The sequence below is a fragment of the Falco peregrinus genome, chromosome 1 (genome assembly GCF_023634155.1).
Source record: "Falco peregrinus isolate bFalPer1 chromosome 1, bFalPer1.pri, whole genome shotgun sequence".
NCBI classification, from domain to species: Eukaryota; Metazoa; Chordata; class Aves; order Falconiformes; family Falconidae; genus Falco; species Falco peregrinus.
In genome coordinates this window covers 114458387-114478394 of record NC_073721.1, presented here as the reverse complement: position 1 = coordinate 114478394, position 20008 = coordinate 114458387, and the positions used below count along the sequence as shown (strand labels likewise).

The 20008-nt window shown below is 37.0% G+C and overlaps 1 protein-coding gene across 11 annotated transcripts in view; it reads left to right on the top strand.

The window, feature by feature from the left end:
* The window catches only part of DMXL2 (Dmx like 2), a 55197-nt gene extending 35948 nt beyond the window's left edge, over positions 1 to 19249 (top strand). Inside the window, exons 25-45 of one of the 11 annotated variants that reach the window (XM_055809468.1) lie at positions 458 to 649; positions 2224 to 2300; positions 2930 to 3057; positions 3731 to 3979; positions 4890 to 4928; positions 5570 to 5751; positions 6109 to 6239; positions 7243 to 7328; positions 7570 to 7771; positions 8875 to 8992; positions 9791 to 9853; positions 10250 to 10336; positions 10436 to 10557; positions 11326 to 11464; positions 12070 to 12130; positions 12217 to 12344; positions 13902 to 13979; positions 14548 to 14639; positions 15226 to 15278; positions 16420 to 16637; positions 17766 to 19249. In XM_055809468.1, coding sequence (XP_055665443.1) covers positions 458 to 649; positions 2224 to 2300; positions 2930 to 3057; positions 3731 to 3979; positions 4890 to 4928; positions 5570 to 5751; positions 6109 to 6239; positions 7243 to 7328; positions 7570 to 7771; positions 8875 to 8992; positions 9791 to 9853; positions 10250 to 10336; positions 10436 to 10557; positions 11326 to 11464; positions 12070 to 12130; positions 12217 to 12344; positions 13902 to 13979; positions 14548 to 14639; positions 15226 to 15278; positions 16420 to 16637; positions 17766 to 17975 — 2655 coding nt within the window. In that variant the 3' untranslated portion in view covers positions 17976 to 19249. Of the gene's footprint in view, positions 1 to 457; positions 650 to 2223; positions 2301 to 2926; positions 3058 to 3730; positions 3980 to 4889; positions 4929 to 5569; positions 5752 to 6108; positions 6240 to 7242; positions 7329 to 7569; positions 7772 to 8874; positions 8993 to 9790; positions 9854 to 10249; positions 10337 to 10435; positions 10558 to 11325; positions 11465 to 12069; positions 12131 to 12216; positions 12345 to 13901; positions 13980 to 14547; positions 14640 to 15225; positions 15279 to 16419; positions 16638 to 17765 lie in introns of all 11 variants that reach the window. The other 10 variants (XM_055809485.1, XM_055809477.1, XM_055809460.1 and 7 more) reach the window with 10 other exon arrangements.
* The last annotated feature ends 759 nt before the right edge of the window (positions 19250 to 20008 follow it).

Genomic DNA, 20008 nt, shown 5'->3' with positions numbered 1-20008 from the left:
ACTGGTTTGGTGGTACTAGGCTAAGCACACACTTTTAAGAATAAAAAAAAAATTCTGTTTCCACTTGAGAAACTCCGAATAGTGCAAATTTACTTTTATTATTTAACTCAGACCAGGGAGTACTATGTCAATTTATGCTACAGCAAGTGCATTTCTAGTTAGTGTTTCTTAATAGGCAATCCCAACGCTTTGTAATGAACTACATAAAGATATCTTCCTGCACTAAATCAAAAAATGTTCTAGAAAACTTGGCTATCCAGTCTGATCCATGTTATTATAGTAAATAAGAACTTAACTTTAGAGATCAGTCACAGTAAAATCTTGTCTCTACTGAGTAGACAGGAGTGAAAAATGACAAATAACCTTGGAAAAAAATTGAAGATTTAAAATCATCAGGTTTTAAACTTTTTTTTTTCTCAAAGCAATATTTTTAAAAACAATCTTTTCTTTTAAACAGGAAACTACTGTAAAACAACTTCAGTCTCCACTACCATTACCCACAACACTACCATTGCTTTCTGCAAGCATAGCATCCACAAAAACGGTGATAGCCAATCCTGTGCTGTATTTGAACAACCACATCCATGATATTCTTTACACTATTGTGCAGATGAAATCACCGCCCCATCCTAATGTTGAAGATGTCAAGGTAATGAAAAGCTTTCAGGAAATATAAAATGACTTTTTTATAACATGGGGAGTGAGCATGTGAAAAACGAAACGTATTTGAGTTAACTTTTCAACACTTAACCTTTCACAAGACTGAAAATTCTAGATAACTGCTTGCTTTCTTTTTAATCCAGTTATAGTTCCCTTTCATCCAAATTCTGGTCATTCTCAGGAAACTATTTCAAATGTAAATAACCCTTGCCTCTTAAAACAACACGATCATATTAGTCAGGTAATTATTACATTATCATTCTGGTCAAATCCTGTAGGGAGATTAATGAAAGCAGAGATGGGACACTGTAAGTGACATTATAACCTTCCTTTAATATAGATATTATAAACCTCACTCTAGTGCGAATTTCCTCAAGTGTACTGGTTTTTAAGGAACTGTGGTGACTCACTTTACCTGATTCCATACTTGAGGGTGAATAAACTTTATTCAGATTCAGCAAATAGAGGGGGAAGAAAGCCAAGGAGACTGAGACTATGACCCAGTTAATTAATAAGAAGCTAAACTGTTATTTTGTACATTTAAGTCAGTATTCGTATTCAAAATATTAATTTAAATTTCTATTGACTAAATAAAAGTAGGGAAAAATTAAGAAACTAAATGGGTTTTCTCACTGCAAGGCAGTTAAGTTTCTAAAAGCTAATTTACATCTCATTTTCTCTCCTTTTCCATCCTGCATTATGCTACAGCAAGCGTCTTTCTTTAAGGACTCATACTTCACATGCATTTTCTTTTAAAAGAGAATTCAGAAGAGCTGACACCTGCTAACTCAAAAGCAACTACTTAGATAATTCATCGTTTTAATCTAAGGCCTAGCATTTGATTAAATGGAAGATGGTAGGAAATGATGAAAATGAACACAGGGTGGGACAAAAAATGTTTACATGTTTAACAGTTTGTCAGTACCATTTTTTCTACACTGTGGATTTCATCAGACATTCCAAGAAATCCTTGTATTCCTTCTGTTTAAGAACTGGAGTGTTCCCATTGCATTGTGAGGCAATAATAGTATTATTCTTGTTACTGCTGGAGACTTTTGGAAATCTATAAGTAACTGAGGTAGCAAAGAGATTACAGATAACACATGATACAACGTTTACAGAAACTTCTGTATTTTATGCATACTGAGCAACTACTACTACGCTGAACTGCAATGTTATATAATACAGCTTCCAGGAGCTTTTCATTATTATATTAATCATTCCTTCAGTGTAACATACAATATATTAAAATTAATATAAAATATAATAAAATATTAATTATTCCTTCAGTATACGCATCCATTGCAGCAGTTCTGTATTAAAGTTAATTATTTTGACCTAATATTAGAAGGATTTGGCTGCAATCAAATGATCTTGAACAAGCAGTTGTGATTTTCCAAGTACTGTATGTAAACTTCAAGTAACATTCAGTTACTATTTGCTGAACTTGGATTAAAACTACATTCCTGAACAGCACATTGCCAGTGCTGTTTAGAAAGAGTTGCAGTTTACTCACCTTTTAGATATAACTTATATATGGCTTATTGGCTCTTTCTATTTTAGGTGTACACACTTCATTCTTTAGCAGCTTCACTTTCTGCATCCATTTATCAAGCACTATGTGACAGCCACAGCTACAGGTAAAAACAGAAGTTTTCTTGCAGTCCTACATTTGAGTATGCTTTGCATATCCACGGTGGAAATTCTTCATGCTTGTTGCTAGCTTTGATATGCCAGAGCAGTTCTACACCGATAAAACAACACCAATGGTTCAGATATTTTCCAGTAAATAATAGGAAAATCTGGTATCGTTCTCACTTGGGATGCGTCTGAAAAATATTTGAATGCTATTTTCCACAGCATATTCATTGCCAAATAGGGGTGCAGGGGAAATATTTGAGCTAACTGAAGTCAGGTTGCAGTTAGTTTATATCCCAAACCGTACCTGGAAGAGAATGCTGTAAAAACATTTTAAAAAAATTTCTTCAGAACAAATACATTATCAAAAATTTTGAAAAAGCCTTTTTCAATCTGGAGCTATGCATATAATATTCAGATTGGTAGTGCCACATGGAAACAGTTTGAGTTTTAATAAGAAGATGCATTTTGTATACTGTGAAATTATAAAGTTCTTGACTTAGTCCTATAGAAGTTTAAATGTTGTGTTTTCTGATTAAAATGAGAAGCATGTGTATATACTAATACTTTATTACAAAAATATTCTAAAATAGATTCTCATCAGAAAAAAATATTAATTTGTATTTAGCAGTCAAACAGAAGCAAATCAGTTTACAGGGATGGTTTATCAAGGACTGCTTTTGAGTGATCGACGCAGACTGAGGACAGAAAGTATTGAGGAGCATGCAACTCCAAACTCATCTCCTGCTCAGTGGCCTGGTGAGACAAAAATAAGGTTACTTTTAGCACCACATCTCAAAATTATTTCACTGTCCTGTAATATGATGGATGATCAGTGATGGATAAGTGTTTCTGATTTAATTCTCAAATTAATAATAGCCTTTAACTTTTTTATGTATCAAAACAATAAACTTCCTATATGGCAAATATCTTGCTGGAAGAAGAGACTGTGACCTTTAGGATAAACTCAATAAGCTGATAATTTGTCATTCTAAAATGTTTTCCTCCAATCTGCCTCACCACCTAGCAAAGCTATTTCCGTTGGCTGTTTCTGCAGTACTCTGACATCTGTGCTTGGTGCAGCCACCAAAACAACTGCTCCCAATCTATGAGCATAAATTAGTATTTTGAGGTCGGCTGTGGAAACAATGCAGGAATTTCACAGGCAAACTGAACCGCCCATAGTATTTGCAGAGAGTTACAATGCAGAAGTCCCACGCCCAAGAAGGTGCTTTTTAATTTTGATCTCTATGATTTTAGGAAAAATACTAATAGTATACTTCACCTGAATAAAAGTCACGTGGCTATTAGTAGTATATGTTTAACATAAAGCATAGAGGTGAAACATTTCCTTTTTTTATTTTTTTTTTTTTTCCCTCCATTTGTACTCCTACTCATTCAACACAGAACTTTTCATCTTTCCTCTTTGCAGGTGTGAGCTCACTTATAAATCTCTTAAGTTCAGCTCAGGATGAAGATCAACCCAAGTTAAACATCCTGCTTTGCGAAGCTGTTGTAGCTGTCTACCTGAGTCTCCTTATACATGCCCTTGCAACAAATTCATGTAATGAATTATTTCGACTAGCAGCCCACCCTTTGAACAGTCGAATGTGGGCTGCAGTTTTTGGTGGAGGAGTGAAACTTCTTGTAAAACCTAGAAGACAGTCGGAAAATATTCCAGGTACTTTGTTCTCTAAAGGTCATACTAATTGATTTGCCTTTTATACCTTTTAGCAATGTAGCAGAAGGGATTTCCTTCCTTTTATAGACAAAACCCAAGCAAGCAGAATTTAAATATCTACTAGCAAGAAAACTTACGTTAATTAAAAAGCAGAAAAAATATTAGTCTTGCTGGGTGCCATTACAAAGGACAACTGCACATTTTTAATTTGCCATGAAAACTGTACAGTTATATTGCTAATATTACCTTTAGATGCTTACTTATAACACTTTTCAGAACTTTAAGTCATAATTTTTAGTGAAAAAATAGATTATATAAATCAGTGTTAATACCTATGGGTTTCTGCATGTGAGAGGTCACCGTTACTGTTTAACGACTGCAGTAATGGTGAAACAGTATTTCTGAAACCAATTTTTATTGCAAGACACGATTTCACCTTGCATAAGACCACAGAGCAGACATATCAACCTTCTCTGTCAGAAGAATGGTTCATGCATATGTAAGCTCCAACTAAACCCAGGAATTTTGCAAAGACAGATGAGCATGTCTTAATATACTGCATGAGGAAAAGCACAAGTGAAGATTGAATTCAGCCTCTGGAGGCAAAGGCAACGACAACCATTTGTCATAGACTTAACACTGCAACAATACTGAAAATCCTGCCACACAGACTTTGGAAACAATGATAGGCTTGAAATACATGCAAAAATCAGATGTTCTATACCAGGAATATAAAACAAAACAGTAATGAGGCAATGCACCGAATAAGTATGCACAACAGATATTTGTCATTCATGGAATAACTTAAACTCATTTAGGGCAGTTACTTTCACAAGATGTTAATATGAATAATTTTATATAAAGTCATGTCTTCATTTGAGATGTATTCTGTTTTCCTTTAACCTGCAAGCTGCTACAGCTTCTGATGTTTCAGAGGATGGTAATGAAGGTTTGTAAAAACTTGCAGTGTAGATGAATGTTAGTAGTGGCTTTTTTTAAAAAAAAAAGTTTTTAAATACCTAGTTCCATTGTAATAAAGTAAGTGTGATCTTCAGTGTTGCTTTGCCAATAACACTTTGAAAAACAAATTCCCCATTAATATTTTGATGATAACTATTAAGACATTTTAAATTGTAACACTTTTAAAATAGACTTCAGTTGTCTAATTTCAAATTTTCTTCACTAGAGAGGTCCTTGGTTTATATTTTAAGTAACTACTGCTACTTGTGCAGTTTACAGTTAGTGAAATTGTATCTATTATTTTTATTTCTCAACAAAATTTCTTAATTTTTTTCTAGAGACATTTTTCAGCTAAAAGCTTTTTACTTAAGTTCTTAGGGGATGTAGCTTTTAATCCAGACAATAAAATGTATTTCTCATGATTTATCCAATGTATAAATGCCATCGTTACTGAATTTATCATGTGAACTTTTGTATGATTACACTTACTTTATTTAGGCTGGCTTTGATTTCTGAACCAGTAGAAATTAGTACCAGTAACAACAGTTTTAGTTGCTTCAATCATAAAATGCGGCCACCGCTTCTAAAGATGCAATATTAGTATCAGCTTTTGAAATTACTTGAATTTAGCACCACCTCTTCCATCAGAAGAAATGGATAAACATCGCCGTCGGTTTAACATGAGGATGCTAGTGCCAGGAAGACCAGTAAAGGATAGCACCGTACCACCACCTGTACCGGCAGAGAGACCCTCTTACAAAGAAAAGTTTATCCCCCCAGAACTCAGCATGTGGGACTATTTTATGGCAAAGGTAATTGAAAATGGAAGATTCTCATAAAAGTTCCTAAAAGCATATTTCTTCTCTGTTAACTTTTAAAGGACGACAAAAATAACGTGAAAATTTGGAGGCTTTTTGTAGTAAGCTGCAGAATATTACCCTTGTAATAAAAGATGAAGAGCCTACAAGCCTATTACTTACAAAACATGTCTCTTGCCCATAATAGGGATTAACGCTTTTTCCCTTTCTACTTTTTTATGTTTTAGGGAAACTTATTTATAGGTTAAGTTGTTGTCATTTAAGCTCTGTGACAGTGATAACTAAAGTAAGAGTTGAATATTAAAATATCAGAAAATTGCTTTTATAGCAGGCTTTTATTTTGCGTTGCAGCCATTTCTTCCTTTATCAGACAGCGGTGTTATATATGATTCTGATGAAAGCATTCACAGTGATGAGGAAGAAGACGATGCTTTCCTCTCTGATATACAGATCCAGGAACACAAAGATGCCAATTCTTACAGGTTAGCAGAAATTTCCACTATTTTTGAATACTTTGTTATGTGCTTACCTTTGCTTCCAAATTAAAGAAAATACAGATCCTCTGCACTGTCCAGATTAAATAAAATAATTTTAGAACTGTGGATGCAAGTATTTGTGGTAGTGGGATTATGGAAGTGACAAATTCTCATCACAGTAACAGTTCCCCATTGACTTGCCAGAGGGAAAAAAACCCAAAAAAACCAAAAAAACAAAAAAACCCACAAACCAGATTAGGAAGTCAAGGCTGTGTGGTTCACTTTTTTTGGTGAGGGGAAAAACCCAAAAAAATCCCCATCTGCATTTTTAAGACGTTTTTAAGAACATGAGGTAGGTACCACAATGCCAGCTCTAGAATGATGGTTTAGGCTGATGATTCAAGCATGGTCTTTAGTCTTTGAATGAGGGCCAGATTAAATAGAACACATAAAAGAGCAAATATTACAAGATAAAATGAAATAATGTGGATAATCTCAGCTTTGTAATAATGGAGAAAAACGACGGCTCTCTTGTGTTCTTCAGGCCTCTCATTAGTTCGGACAGCTTTACTGTACAGGATTTGTATCTTTAACATCTGTGAGACTCTTTCAGTGTGGAAGCTTCTGCCATGAATGCCAAACTCAAGTAATTGTCTCATCTATATTCATCGTGATTTCATGGAGAATTTCAGGAGGTGTTTCAGGGGGCTTGTACTTAATTCTCGGTCTTGCAGAGGCCCCTGCACACACACTCTTTTATCTGGGGGAAGAGTACAATAGTGTGGGTTTTGTAAAAGAGGAAAGGGGATGCCATCTGTTGCAGCAAGGTGCCCTCAGAGGCACCCTTATGTTGCATAGTTGAGATATAAGTAGCTTTATGGGTCTGGTAAATCTCAGTGAAGCATCTACACTGTTTCTCTAATCTCTGAATTTGGTAGAAGGATAAAAATATTGTGCAGATAACTGTTAATGTTGTTTTAACACAACTAGATCTATTCTTTTTATACAGCTGGGCTCTTCTGCATCTGACAATGGTAAAATTAGTTCTGCACAATGTTAAGAATTTCTTTCCCATTGCTGGTCTGGAATTCACTGGTATGTTAAATTCTGCTTCATATTTTATTTTTCTGTATAAGTGGTTTTCTTGGTTTTTCATTTTCATTTTTAAATTTAAATAATTCAATACAGTATTTCTTACAATTGCCAACAAGTACATGTCCTTTCAAGATTTTTTTTTTTAATGGTTCTATTATTCTGGCTTTTTATACACACTGTAATTTAAATGATTTATCCTTTTTTTTCCTCTAAGCCTTAGTTTGTTAATATTTCTCTTTAGATCTGCCTGTAACATCACCGCTGGGCATTGCTGTAATAAAAAACTTGGAACACTGGGAACAGATTCTTCAAGATAGAATGGACCAGTTCGAAGGCCCACCACCGAACTACATCAATACTTACCCTAGTGACCTTGGCGTAGGTGCAGGACCAGCTATTCTCCGCAATAAAGCAATGATTGAACCTGAAAACACACCATTCAAGTAAGTGTGGGTTTTTCTAGCAAAACCACGTTCTTTAATCCTTGAAACGCTAGAGGCTGTTTCCATCTAAAGTTAAACAGCCAAAGGAAGGTTGCCTAGATCTTGGGTCTAGCCAATGCTTTACAGAAATCACTTTCCCACGTCCCTTTGTTCCTTCTTATGCAGCTGTCTCCCACAGCAGCCTTTCCTCATTCTGCTGCACCTTTCAAAACCGCAGCAAGAAAGGAAAATAAGAGCTGAGCTTTGAGGACTACAAATTAAGGGCAATAGCTGCTGCTGGGAAGACCATATTCAACCTCTTTGACTGTTCTTCCAGTAGCAGCTGTCTCCTACCCTAGCTCAGCAACAAAAGAAAAGAATATTAAGAATTAATTAAATAATTAAGAAAATAATACATGCAGATGTCAGGAGGAGGAGAGAAAATTGAAGTATGATCCTTGTAAAGCCAATCATCCTGTGTTTAGACCAATGTCGTGCTTGCAGGTATCTTTAAACACAGATAGCGAACTATGTTTTCAGCTGAAAAATAGATTGCTTTTCTAAATATACTAAAATACAACTTCAGGTTTGCTCATTATATATGACTTTGGATTTGCATGATTGATACTGCTATAGAATTTTGTTTTATTAAAATATCCCTACAAACATGCACTGTTTCTTTCAAAAATATTTGTCCTTACATCTGAGGCAATGAATTTTAGTTGGCTCATATATAAGCTAAGTATTTGTGAATTATTTTGGATACTGAAAGAAAAATGTAGAAAAATTCTGAAGGGCCAGCATAATTCCAACATAAAAAATTCTGAAGGGCCAGCATAATTCCAACATAAAAACAGTTTTATTAGAGTGCAAATATAGGCATAAAGGCAAGTCAGCAGGTTAAACTGTAGTACTTGGAAGTTATTAACATACTGTGGAATTTTAAAAATGCAAAAAAAAAATTCTCTTGATACTTGAACAATTAGAGCTTAAACTTGGTGGGTTTTTCCTCAAATGCACCTGAAGTTCAGTCTTTCTTTATCTTTTTTTTTCTGTCCAGCTTTAATTACATTGACGCTTTTTTTTTTTTTTTTTTTTTTTTTTTCCCTTCTTGTGCTATCCAGATCAAAGGATTATTCGGCTCTTCCAGCAAAAAGGCTCTGGCATTTTCTTGTGAAGCAAGAACTTCTTCAGGAGACTTTCATAAGATATATATTCACAAAGAAAAGAAAGCAAAGTGAGGTAAACAAAGGATGTAACTTTTTTTGAAAAGAACCCAATTATAACTGTACCTCAGTCTCTTCAGTATTTCTTTTAATTTTTCTTTCCTTTTTTTTGTTGGCATTTCAGTTTTCTTTCTTTCATTTAACAGCATCTGGATTTTTTTTTTTAACCAACATGACTTTCACATTGTTTGTTGAAATACCAACTTAACCGAATATTTTTAAACAAGACATATCTCACCTTACCTTTATGTATTTGAATATTGTCCTAATATAGAAACAGAACACTTGCAATAACAGTAATAAGTAAATAAATTTGAATATTTTTGTGTGTCATATTGAAAAAGAAATTTAAATAAGCTATTACTTTGTGTATATGTATATATGCATGAGTAATATATACATATAAAAGTAATATTATATAGTAATATATAACATGGGGTTTTACGAATTGTACCAGTTACAACTGTAAGGAGTTCTAACTGAAAATTTAAACCAACACATAAGTACCACGGGAAATATAGTATACTATTTAATGTCTTTAAGAATTCCTGTAAGTATGGAGTTTGTGTGTGTATTACTCCTCCATTTATTTACTCTACCATACATTTTGTGTTCATCTAGGAGGCATTACATTTTAAGTGAGTTTGTTTAGATTCCTGTCTTAGTTTCTGTGCCTTTTATAAAAAGTTAAAAATACATTTGTCATCATTTACTGACAGAGTGGCCTTTAAAAATCTAGTTTGGAATGTTTCATTCTTTTTTTATATTTGTTTGTGCATGTGTTTTGTGTTTGTGACTGTGTGATGTTATGTAGTCTGTAGAAGATCGTGTGGAGCAGGTCAAACAAAACTGCGTAGCAGAAGATCACAAAAACAAGGTAGTATCCCTTCTCCCAAACCTCTAGCACATTCTTAAAAGTTCTGTGGAACTGGCTTTTCTTTCTCTAATGTGACTAACAGAAGCTGTGTGTTCTGTGTAGTCTGTGTGGCACGCTTTTAATCAGCGAATTAACTTCGGATGTCCTGATAATTGGGATGAGTGAACACCTTGTAAATAGCATTGCACACACAACTTTGTGTTTCTTACACTCAAATAATAACTTTTGGCTTCTAGAACACCAAAGAGTATGAGAAGTCTAAAGTTTAGCTTCCTAAACAATGCTGAGGCCACTGAACTTTTCTTGCATGAATTTTGTATAGATTTTTGCAGTCTGAATATACTATGACAAAATGGATTTTCATGCTACTTGAAATTGCTTATACGTGTTTTGTAGGTTGAAGCAGATCTTGGCTACCCCGGAGGGAAAGCAAAAATCATTCACAAAGAATCAGATATGATAATGGCATTTGCAGTTAATAAGGTAAGCCTCAAATACTGCAAGAAGAAAACTGTACAAATGCTACAGTAATAAAAACATCTTAATTATAGTTAGCATAAATTTTCTATTTGTGCTGCATAGGCAAACAGCAATGAAATTGTTTTGGCATCTACGCATGATGTTCAAGAACTTGATATTTCGGCTCTGCTGGCTGCTCAGTCATTTATATGGATTGGAGAAGAATATGACCGAGAGTCTAAAAGGTAGGATCGTTTTTTGTGGTTGTATTCAAGAGCATTGCTCTGCTGTGAGGCTGCATGTACAATACCTGTGTAAGCAGAGGTGGGTCACACAAAAAAAGTGAATCACTCCTCTTCAGTAGATTTCAGATTGTTTTACGAAAGAGTGAGGAAAGGCAAAAGAACAATTACCGTCTTTGTTTTACTCATGGAGAAAATACAGTTTTGAGGAGTTTGAGTATTTTGGGCATGTCTGTGCTGCACAGTGAAGTAAAATCCCACGGTGCATAAGCTAATAAAAGACGTGCTACCTTAAAAACGCTGCAGTTGCATCACTGCAGCACTGAGGCTAGTTGCAGTAGTTGGTGCTAGTTGCATAATGCAGCCACCCAGATTACTGCCTCCTCCATTATTGTGCCCAGAACTGTGAACGTATCGGCTGCAGCAAGCACTCGTCTATACCACACACCATTGCACAGAACAGATACACGTATGGACAGGCAGGTCAGGAATATTCCAACACTATTCTTCTCAAGGGAGCTTATGTTCTCAACATCCCTCTACCACAGTTGGGATCATCAGTTAAACCTTACCTGTTGAGGTTAAATACCGATCGCTTTGGAGCATGTGGAAAGCGTTTGCACAATGTAAGTGCAGGAATTACCAATTTGTAGTCTTGTTATAATCACTTTCCCTACGCGCTGCCATTAGGCTCTTGATAATGAGATAAGCAAACCGCGTTGGTAGCAAAGGAACGTTTGCTTAAAGCAGAGCACTACTGTTCTCTTACAGTTCTGATGATATTGACTTCCGTGGTTCTACCACAACGCTCACTCAGTCAACTGCACCCTCTTTTGGAGTGAATCAAATACAACCATCTTCATCTATGCCGTGGCTGGGCAGCGGCCAGACCAGCACTGGCGCTGGTGTGGTAAGTACTTGTGTCGCCTGCAGCTCGGGAGACTGTTACTTGTTTAGTGTATTGGTCAGTAGAGAGACCTGGTGTGCACTCGTCATGCTGTTAGGTCAGTGTTGATGTAAAAGGCCTACGATGACCGAGGCCCAGCCAAAAAGGTGGCCAAGCGAAGCATTTCCTTGTATATCGTGGCATAGAGTTATCGTGGTATAAACAATAATGGGAAAGTCAGGGGTTTCTCTTTTATTGTGGGAACTCTGAGGTAGGACCTGGAATTTCTGGGGACAAAAGAAAACAAAGCAAGCCAATCAAAACCGGAACAATCCCAAACTTTAAATACTCACATTGGGACTAATATCAAAAGTATGTACCCCAACATGTGCTTAAGTCCTTTGTATAAAAGTGGGTAACGTTAATACTATTTGAACTTTCATGTTTAAAAACCTCTCATAAACAGGCTTTAGTTACTATACTGCAACTACACGTCACTAGGTACAAAGAATGTTAGCTTAACAGGCTTTTTTTAATTGGGGGAAACTCACCGTGTAGTAGTGTAAACAACATTGAAGAGTGTGTTTGTGTCTTTTTTCCAAATTATTTTAATTTTGTTTTATACGAAGCTTATTAAAAGAAATCTGAATAACGTCAAGAGGATGGCTTCACATCCAGTCCATCAGTATTGTAAGTGAATCACACTTAATAGTATGGAGTAGATAATTTTCTATAAAATACTGCAGCGTTAATGAACACCTATCCTATAATCTCAGATCTTACAGGAGCACAAGATGGTAGCGTTCGCATGTTTGAGTGGACAAGGCCCCAGCAACTGGTGTGCTTCCGGCAGGCTGGGAACGCCAGGGTTACAAGAATGTATTTCAATTCCCAGGGCAATAAGGTAAGTACAACAGTTAGGATTTTCCCTTTTCTTTCATTCATAAGGAAATCTTTGGTTGCACTGTGACCTCTCAAACAGCTTAACTGGTGACACACACAACTGCTGAGATGTCCCAGAACGATGGCATAAGCAGTATCGTATCATGGCTGCGTATGGAAGCTTTGTAATAAAACTCTGACCCTTATTCTCTCCTTTCTCTTCTGTCGGCTTCACACTGCTTTCCCATATCCCATTTGCTGCATTTTCAGACTTCTTGTTCTCCCTGTTCTAAAATCTGTTCTGATTTTGGATTTGGATTTTGATCGAATCCAATTGATGACCTTTTTAAATTAAACCTATTAAAAAAACACACTGAACTAACTTACTTTGTAGAAGCAAACTTGTATCAATCTAGGAACAGCTCTTCTAGAAGTGCTTCATACTTTGTATTCTGGCCAAGATAAAGTTTTGACAGAATGCATGACTAGAAGATACAGATGTATAAAATGCAGCCTATTAGTTGAATGTAAGTATACTCCAGTGCAGTGGAGAGCAGAAAGAGTAGAAGAGAGCCATACAATTTGGCCAGAAATGACTCTCTGAGGTATATGAGGTGCAGAAAACAGAGAGGACAAAGAAGAAAATTGGGAGGAATACCCACCTCTTCGGTATTTCATGTTGCCCATTCTGGTTTTTTAGCAGGTCTTCTCACTGAGAAACTATTTAACTTCATTATAGTTAAAAGCCATAAAAAGTGAATTAAAGGAGTTTGGCTGTGACTGTAAGATAGCTATAAACCAGCAAAGTTTAGAATTAGTTTGAAATATAAAGTATCTCCCAGCATACCTATTTTCAGGCAGCATAAAATCTCATTTAAACTTTTTTTAAAAATTAGTGGTTTGATTATGTTTTGAGATACTGCAATCTTAACATCATGTGGGAATCAATTTTAACCAAGAACTTAAGATGTACTAATAGTCCCCACTGTTTCATGTGGAGGTCACTCAGGCAGGACTTGTGAAACCTGACTAAAAGGAGGAAACATTAAAAAAAATAATAATTATAAGTATTTCTTAAAACATTTTTAAAATACTTACAGGTGTAGAATATGCTGTATAGAATATACAGTATTAATTGTTATGCGTTATGGTTTACAAATAAAGCTCAGTCATTTTACCGTTCCTGATACAGCGTAGTCCTTCCATAATCGTTCTTACCACGCTTATGGCACGCTGTCACGCACCTTACATTACTAAGCATTATCAAGTAGGGTCATGGAGTAACAATGCCTCTGTGAGCTTTAGATTTGACGTTAGGATTTGAAAGGTAAGCTTCCACACTTAGAAAGCCTCCATTTCCAGAAAAGAGTGAAGTATGTAGGAGAGAAGCAATCATTAAATAATCATTAAACAATCAGCTCTGAACTCACTTGGCTTCAACTACTTTTTTATACCTGATGCTCGTTGATGATAGTCAGCGGTTTGGTGGGTTTTTTCCTGAAGTCAGCTGTTTACTCTCACGAAGTAAGCATCCCATAACCAGTACGTTACGCTAACGAATGCGGTTTGTTCCTGGCAGTGTGGTGTTGCTGATGGTGAAGGATTTCTGAGTATCTGGCAAGTAAACCAAACCACATCAAATCCTAAGCCCTATCTGGTAAGTAAACAGAAATTTTTATTTTTTTCTTTGTAAAGAGGAAAGTTAAGTCTTTGAGACTTCAGACAGGCCAAGAGTGTAAGAGTTTCACTGAAATGTTTTTGATTGTGCTGCTTTTTCATTGGCATACTTTATCAAAACAACTTTGTAGAATTTCAATGATGCGTCTTTGGAAAACTAATTGCATGATAACCATAAACTGCAATGTAATTACAAATACTACTTCAGCATTATCCATGATTAAATTAAAAATCAGAGCTGACAGTGATGACTTTACCATCTCAAGACTCAGTCAAACTCTTCAGTTCTTTTCACTGCTTCTTAGCAGTACATGAAAGACCATGCTTAATTTGAAATTCAGGTTTGTTGTGGATTTGTTATAGTTTATTTCTTATTTTAGTATCTTTTTATTTTGCACTGGCTTTGTAATCCATTGCTCCATTCCCTGAGGTTTCAAACTGTATTGCCTGTCAGGCTGTCAACATTTAAGACTGCAGTTACTGATAGTAACTTCTAATGCAGGCTACAACTGGTAACATTGCATCTTTTTGGTTTGTTTTTTTAACAGAGTTGGCAGTGCCACAGTAAAACCACAAGTGACTTTGCATTTATAACCTCTTCAAGTCTAGTTGCTACATCGGGACAGTCCAATGATAACAGGTGTGTTTAAAGAAACAATGAGGAATTTCACCAAATCTACCCATTCACCTCCATAACTCATTAGCTTTTGTGCGTTAACATGTGGCTGACATTTTAAGGCTCAGTGTTCTGAGCTTTGTTACAGCTTGAACTTGCCAGATGATTTATTTCAACATCATTCCTTCTGTTTCTTGTTTCCCAAATGTACTTTTTGTGAGGAGTGGTCAGCAGTTAACCAGTTTTTTCAAAGTGTACTCCAAATGTCACTAGTCTGATGTGATGCTGTTGCTGGGGGGAGAAATACGTTCAGCAAAGGCAAGATCATTCTTTTTCTCCGAAAAGAACAGCTTCTGTAATTTCTTGGTACAGCCTAGGATTAGTTCACATCCTAAAGGTAGAAAGCATAATTCCGCTAGGAAGCATGAAAGAGCACGGAATTAAAGCTCTTAACTCCTTGCACATGCTCTCCAATGACTGCAGAGAGTCAAGGACCTCCTTGTTCAGTCCTGCTGTCTAGGCGCTGACACAGAATGTGACGCTTTCTAGCTCATGTCACCCCATGAACCACTTCAGGCTGTAATGACTTTTTCCCTCCCCCCCCCCTCAGGAATGTGTGCCTCTGGGACACTTTGGTTTCGTCTGGTAACAGTCTTATACATGGTAAGTGCTGCAGTGAAAATTAAACCTCTACTTCTTATTGGCTAAGGAAATACAGTGTGTGTATGCATTTGGGGCAAGGGGAAAAATTTTCACTGGGCAACTGTTCTATATGCATGTTGCATGCTAATGCCTACACCAGAACTCGTGGTGTATAGTCTCTAGCATGATGTTAGTCTGCTCTGTATAGAAAAGTATGAAGAAAGGAGGTCAACCATACACAAAGCTGGTTTTCCAACACTATTAATGAAGTCTGAAATACCTGAATACATCCTGAAAAAGATATTAACAGCTGAGCAGTTAAGGCTGCATTATTGAACTCTTACCGGTATGCAGGCTTTCACTTAAACTGTCACTGAATTAAGATATCCAGTACTCTGCTGGAGCACAGAGGAAGAGGCAGCTGTAGGTAATAGTAGAAGCAACTCCTTCTGTCTGCTGCCCTTGGCTTAGGGCTGGGTGCCTGAAAAGATGTTTGTGTCTATTCGACCAAGTTCAATAATTTCTTTTTCATGTTAAAAAAAAAAAAAGCAAAATTCTAGCATGTTGCTTTATGAAAGAAAAATATGCATAAACGCAAATATAATATCCTGGGCTTTTAAAAGAGCAAATTCATCTATCTTAACATGTGTAAACAACTGCAGGACTTTAAGCAACAGGTGCATTCTGAGATTTGTATTTTAGAACTAGCAGATTGCACAGGAGTTCAGCCTCATTTTAAAGAGACTGAGTCAGGGCTCCTGTGAAAAACAGGTAAGGAAATCAGAATATAGTAAATATCTATAAGTTAATTAATACTTAAAAGGATAGCATAGCTACAAATTTAAATTAACTTGGGAATTTAAATGAACGTAATATGGTGAATTTTTGAAATTCAGGTATGTGCCTGTATTATAAAATAAATTAAGACTGCCTGTATTATAAAATAAATTAAGACTGCCTGTCATGCTTGCTTTGTGCATTAGATCTGTGTAGCTCTTATGAGAGCAGAAAGCTGTCAGCTGATATGACATTACCCAAATGAAGGAACGTATCTGTCAAGTTAGAAAATATTCAGATAACAATTTGCAGAAGTAGTGAATTTTAAGGTCAAAAACTACTTACAGTTTCAAATCTATTAAATCCTGACATCCTTCTTCTTCAGCCTTCACTTGCCATGATCATGGTGCCACAGTACTTCAGTATGCGCCTAAACACCAGCTGCTGATTTCTGGAGGCAGGAAGGGATACATCTGCATCTTTGATATCAGGCAGAGGCAAATCCTTTACACCTTCCAAGCGCATGAATCGGCCGTTAAGGCCCTTGCACTGGATCCTTCTGAGGACTATTTTGTCACGGGCTCAGCAGAAGGTAACATGAAGGTAAGGAAGGTCTCGAGGCGCTCAGCCGTATAGGAGAGCATTCAGCTGATATTGATGTCAGTTTATCAGCACGCTGTAAATAGCCAGATGAATGCAGTAACAAAACAAAAACAAACCCCAAAAACCCAAACCTACATTTGATACACGTGACGTTTGCCTTACAACGTGTAGAAAGTTTATAATTTAAACTTCAGTATACTAATACCCTTCTAAAGCAAGTAGGTTTAGTTCTTTGCTAAAGATTAAACAGTCTTTTTAAAGCTACGTGACTGAACTTGAAGTGCATTATTTTGAAATCTTTACTTTTCTCTCTTAAAAATGTCCTGGTTTTGCCTTTGGCTGTCTCTCTTTGGAACGCAGGGGGCGCTCAGCAACTTCAGTGTTGTGTAAAGTTCCTGTAGCGCCAGGTTCTGTTTGTTCTCTGATACTGTACCCCCATGCAGCTACTGAGATGTTACAGTAGCAAGGAACAACAACCAAAAAAACCAACACAGAAATACAGTCCCTGTTTTAAAGGGCTTATTTCCTGAATACTAAAGGAACGAAATAGAAGGAGATGGCAGAGAGAAGGTGGGAGCAGGTTTTTTCCTCTTGGCCGGACCGCATACTGTTGTGTGGGCTTTCTGTGCCTCTGCACGCTTTGTGGCCCGGTCCTGATGGGGGCTCCCGCAACTGGGGACACAACAGGCAGCTCAGCCAGCCGTGCCACTGCTCTCGTTAATTACGCAGCTTATGCTCAGCAGCATTCCTTAGCAGGAAAGCTTTTCCAGCTGCTGGAAAGCTGACAAGAGTTATCTCTGATAAAAATGCAACCTGTCAATTTCTGCAGCTTTCGTGGGGTGGGGGGGGAGGGGATCCTGGGAGGGGCACTATGGACCAGGCAACACAGGGCAGCATCACCAGGCCATGTACCAGCTGGTCCACATCAAGGCAGCCTCTTGCTGTCTGGCCTGTGCTTCTGCGGGAGCCTCTCAAGACTCTTGGACTTGTTGCAATTGTTGCTAATCAACAACAAAAAAATACCTTTTCTCTTTGAGTAGGGTTTAGAGCAGCCAGCAATGTGGAACAGAAAAAAACACAAATCCTAATTTTAATCTCCTTTTGTCATTTGTCATTCTTTTGATACAGGTGTGGAGACTGACTGGCTATAACTTAATTCATTCATTTAAAAATGAGCACGCTAAGCAGTCCATTTTCAGAAATATCGGTGCTGGTGTCACGCAGATTGAAACTGTGCAAGGCAATCGTATCTTCTCCTGTGGAGCAGACGGCACCCTGAAAATGCGGGCTCTTCCCAGTGCTTTCAATGTACCTTCAGGCATTTTTGACATTCTGTAGCATTGTGAGCTAATCCTGTTTTTATATAATGTCCATTTAAGTAGCTAAAAACACAGTGATACCCACTGTGGAAAGGAAATGTCGTTTCCTTTCAAAGCAGTTACTGCAGCATTAAATATGATGGGGAAAGATTAAAAAAAAAATAAACACAAACCACTTTTTCAACAGGTGTATTTTGAGTATGCCCACAAGGATCACCAGGGTGGAAATGCACGACTGTAAAAATAAAGAATTAAACCCAGCACAGTCAGGCCTGGATGGGGTTATCGCTCAGTAACTCTCAACTGCGTTTAGTAAGTGTATTGTAAAGATTCTGACAGCTGTCAGTCACTTAACAAGCACTGTGGCTCTACAAGTCAGTAAGCATTTCTGATGTGATTCTGATTATTTTTATTCAATTTTCCCACTACCTGAAGCATGTGTACAACTCCTCATTGTAAAATAGTTTAGTTTTAATTAAGGGTACTCGGTGTATTTGATTTTCATAAGAAAGTGTAATGGATGCAAATGCTGTGGAACGTGCAATCAAGAATGTACTGTGAGACATGTATCATTTTATGTGGAGATATTTTTTTTCCCAGTTAGTATTAACACACACTTGATACTGTAACTTGCACATCAACACATTTTTAAATGCAATGGGTTTTAATTTGCACACTATTGTCCTTTCCTTCTGACAACTACATTTTCTATTGGACACCTGCCTTTACTTTAGGAATGTACTGTAAGCACTAAGTGTTTGTAGTGAAGACATCCACGAATTCTAACCAGCTTTTAGTTTTGAAGTTCATTTATCCAGAAAATAACTTCATTAAATGAAGCTGTTAAGAGAATACCAATGGAACGTATAATGCCACATTTCAGATGAATGTCAGGCTTTATGTGGCCAGCTAGTAAATAGTGGATAAAAACTGGTAATTAAATTATTACCACAGTATATTGTATAAACTATGCAGAGTTCAATATTGTTTGCTTGTAATATAACTAGCTACTGTTGTCGGATGTATTTTTCTGTTGTAAACAAAAAACATGTTCTTAAGAGACTGGAACGGATGTCTGCATATTTAAATGTTAACAAACTGTCTTATTCCTCCAATGAAAATTTTGATGTCTGTGCTGTGTTGTAAAATATACTAGAATAAAAAGCACCTTTCTCCAAAGGTGATTTTAAATTGCAGGCTGTGATGTAGGAGAAGTATGAAAAGAAACATGAGTAAATGTCATTGTTTAGTTTTCCCTTTGTAAGTTAAATAAATTACTTTTATTTCAGGGAATGGTCCATTCCAGAACTCCTCCTTATGTTTAAATTAATTTAACTAAACCTCCGTGGGCTGATGGGATAGTGCCGGAGCGAGCTGAACCGTGACCTCACACCGTGCCGAGCTGAAGGCCGAGGAGCTGTTTGCATTTTATTGTAGCTGCCCTAGCAGCGCCGAAGGGTAACAACTCAGCCCCTTCCCCCCCTCCCAAGGCAGCTGCAAGAAGCCAGCCTGGCTCTGCCCCAGCCCGGCGAGGCCAAGAGGCAGAACGCACTGCCCTGCCTTCTCCCAGCGTTGAGCCCAGTGCTTCAACAGTGCCATTCAGAAACGTAACACGATTTAAGATAAGCCAGAGGTGACAGTTTCTATAATGTGCCCTAAACTGTATAAATTAAATTATATATATTATATATATATGCAGTTATAACTTCAACTGTATACTGCTGGAGCTTGCTTTTTAGCCTAAGAATCTACTTTATTGGTACCATCATTCAATTTTTAAAAACACAACACAACCCCAAACCTACTAACCCCCCTCCAAAAGACCCCCACCCCACAGAGGCAGTAGCAGAACCACATACAAAACCCTTGCTCTTTATAGAAGATGTATATGCTAGTGTGAAGTATTAATTATGCTTTTTTATTTCGCGCTGCATCTCTCTCCTTAGCATGCAAGGCCTGAGTCCTGGCCTTAGTGAAACCAGCACATGTGCTGAGGAGAGCGTGCAGCCGGGCCCCGTCACGGCTGTATCACACGCTGCAGCAGAGGTATTT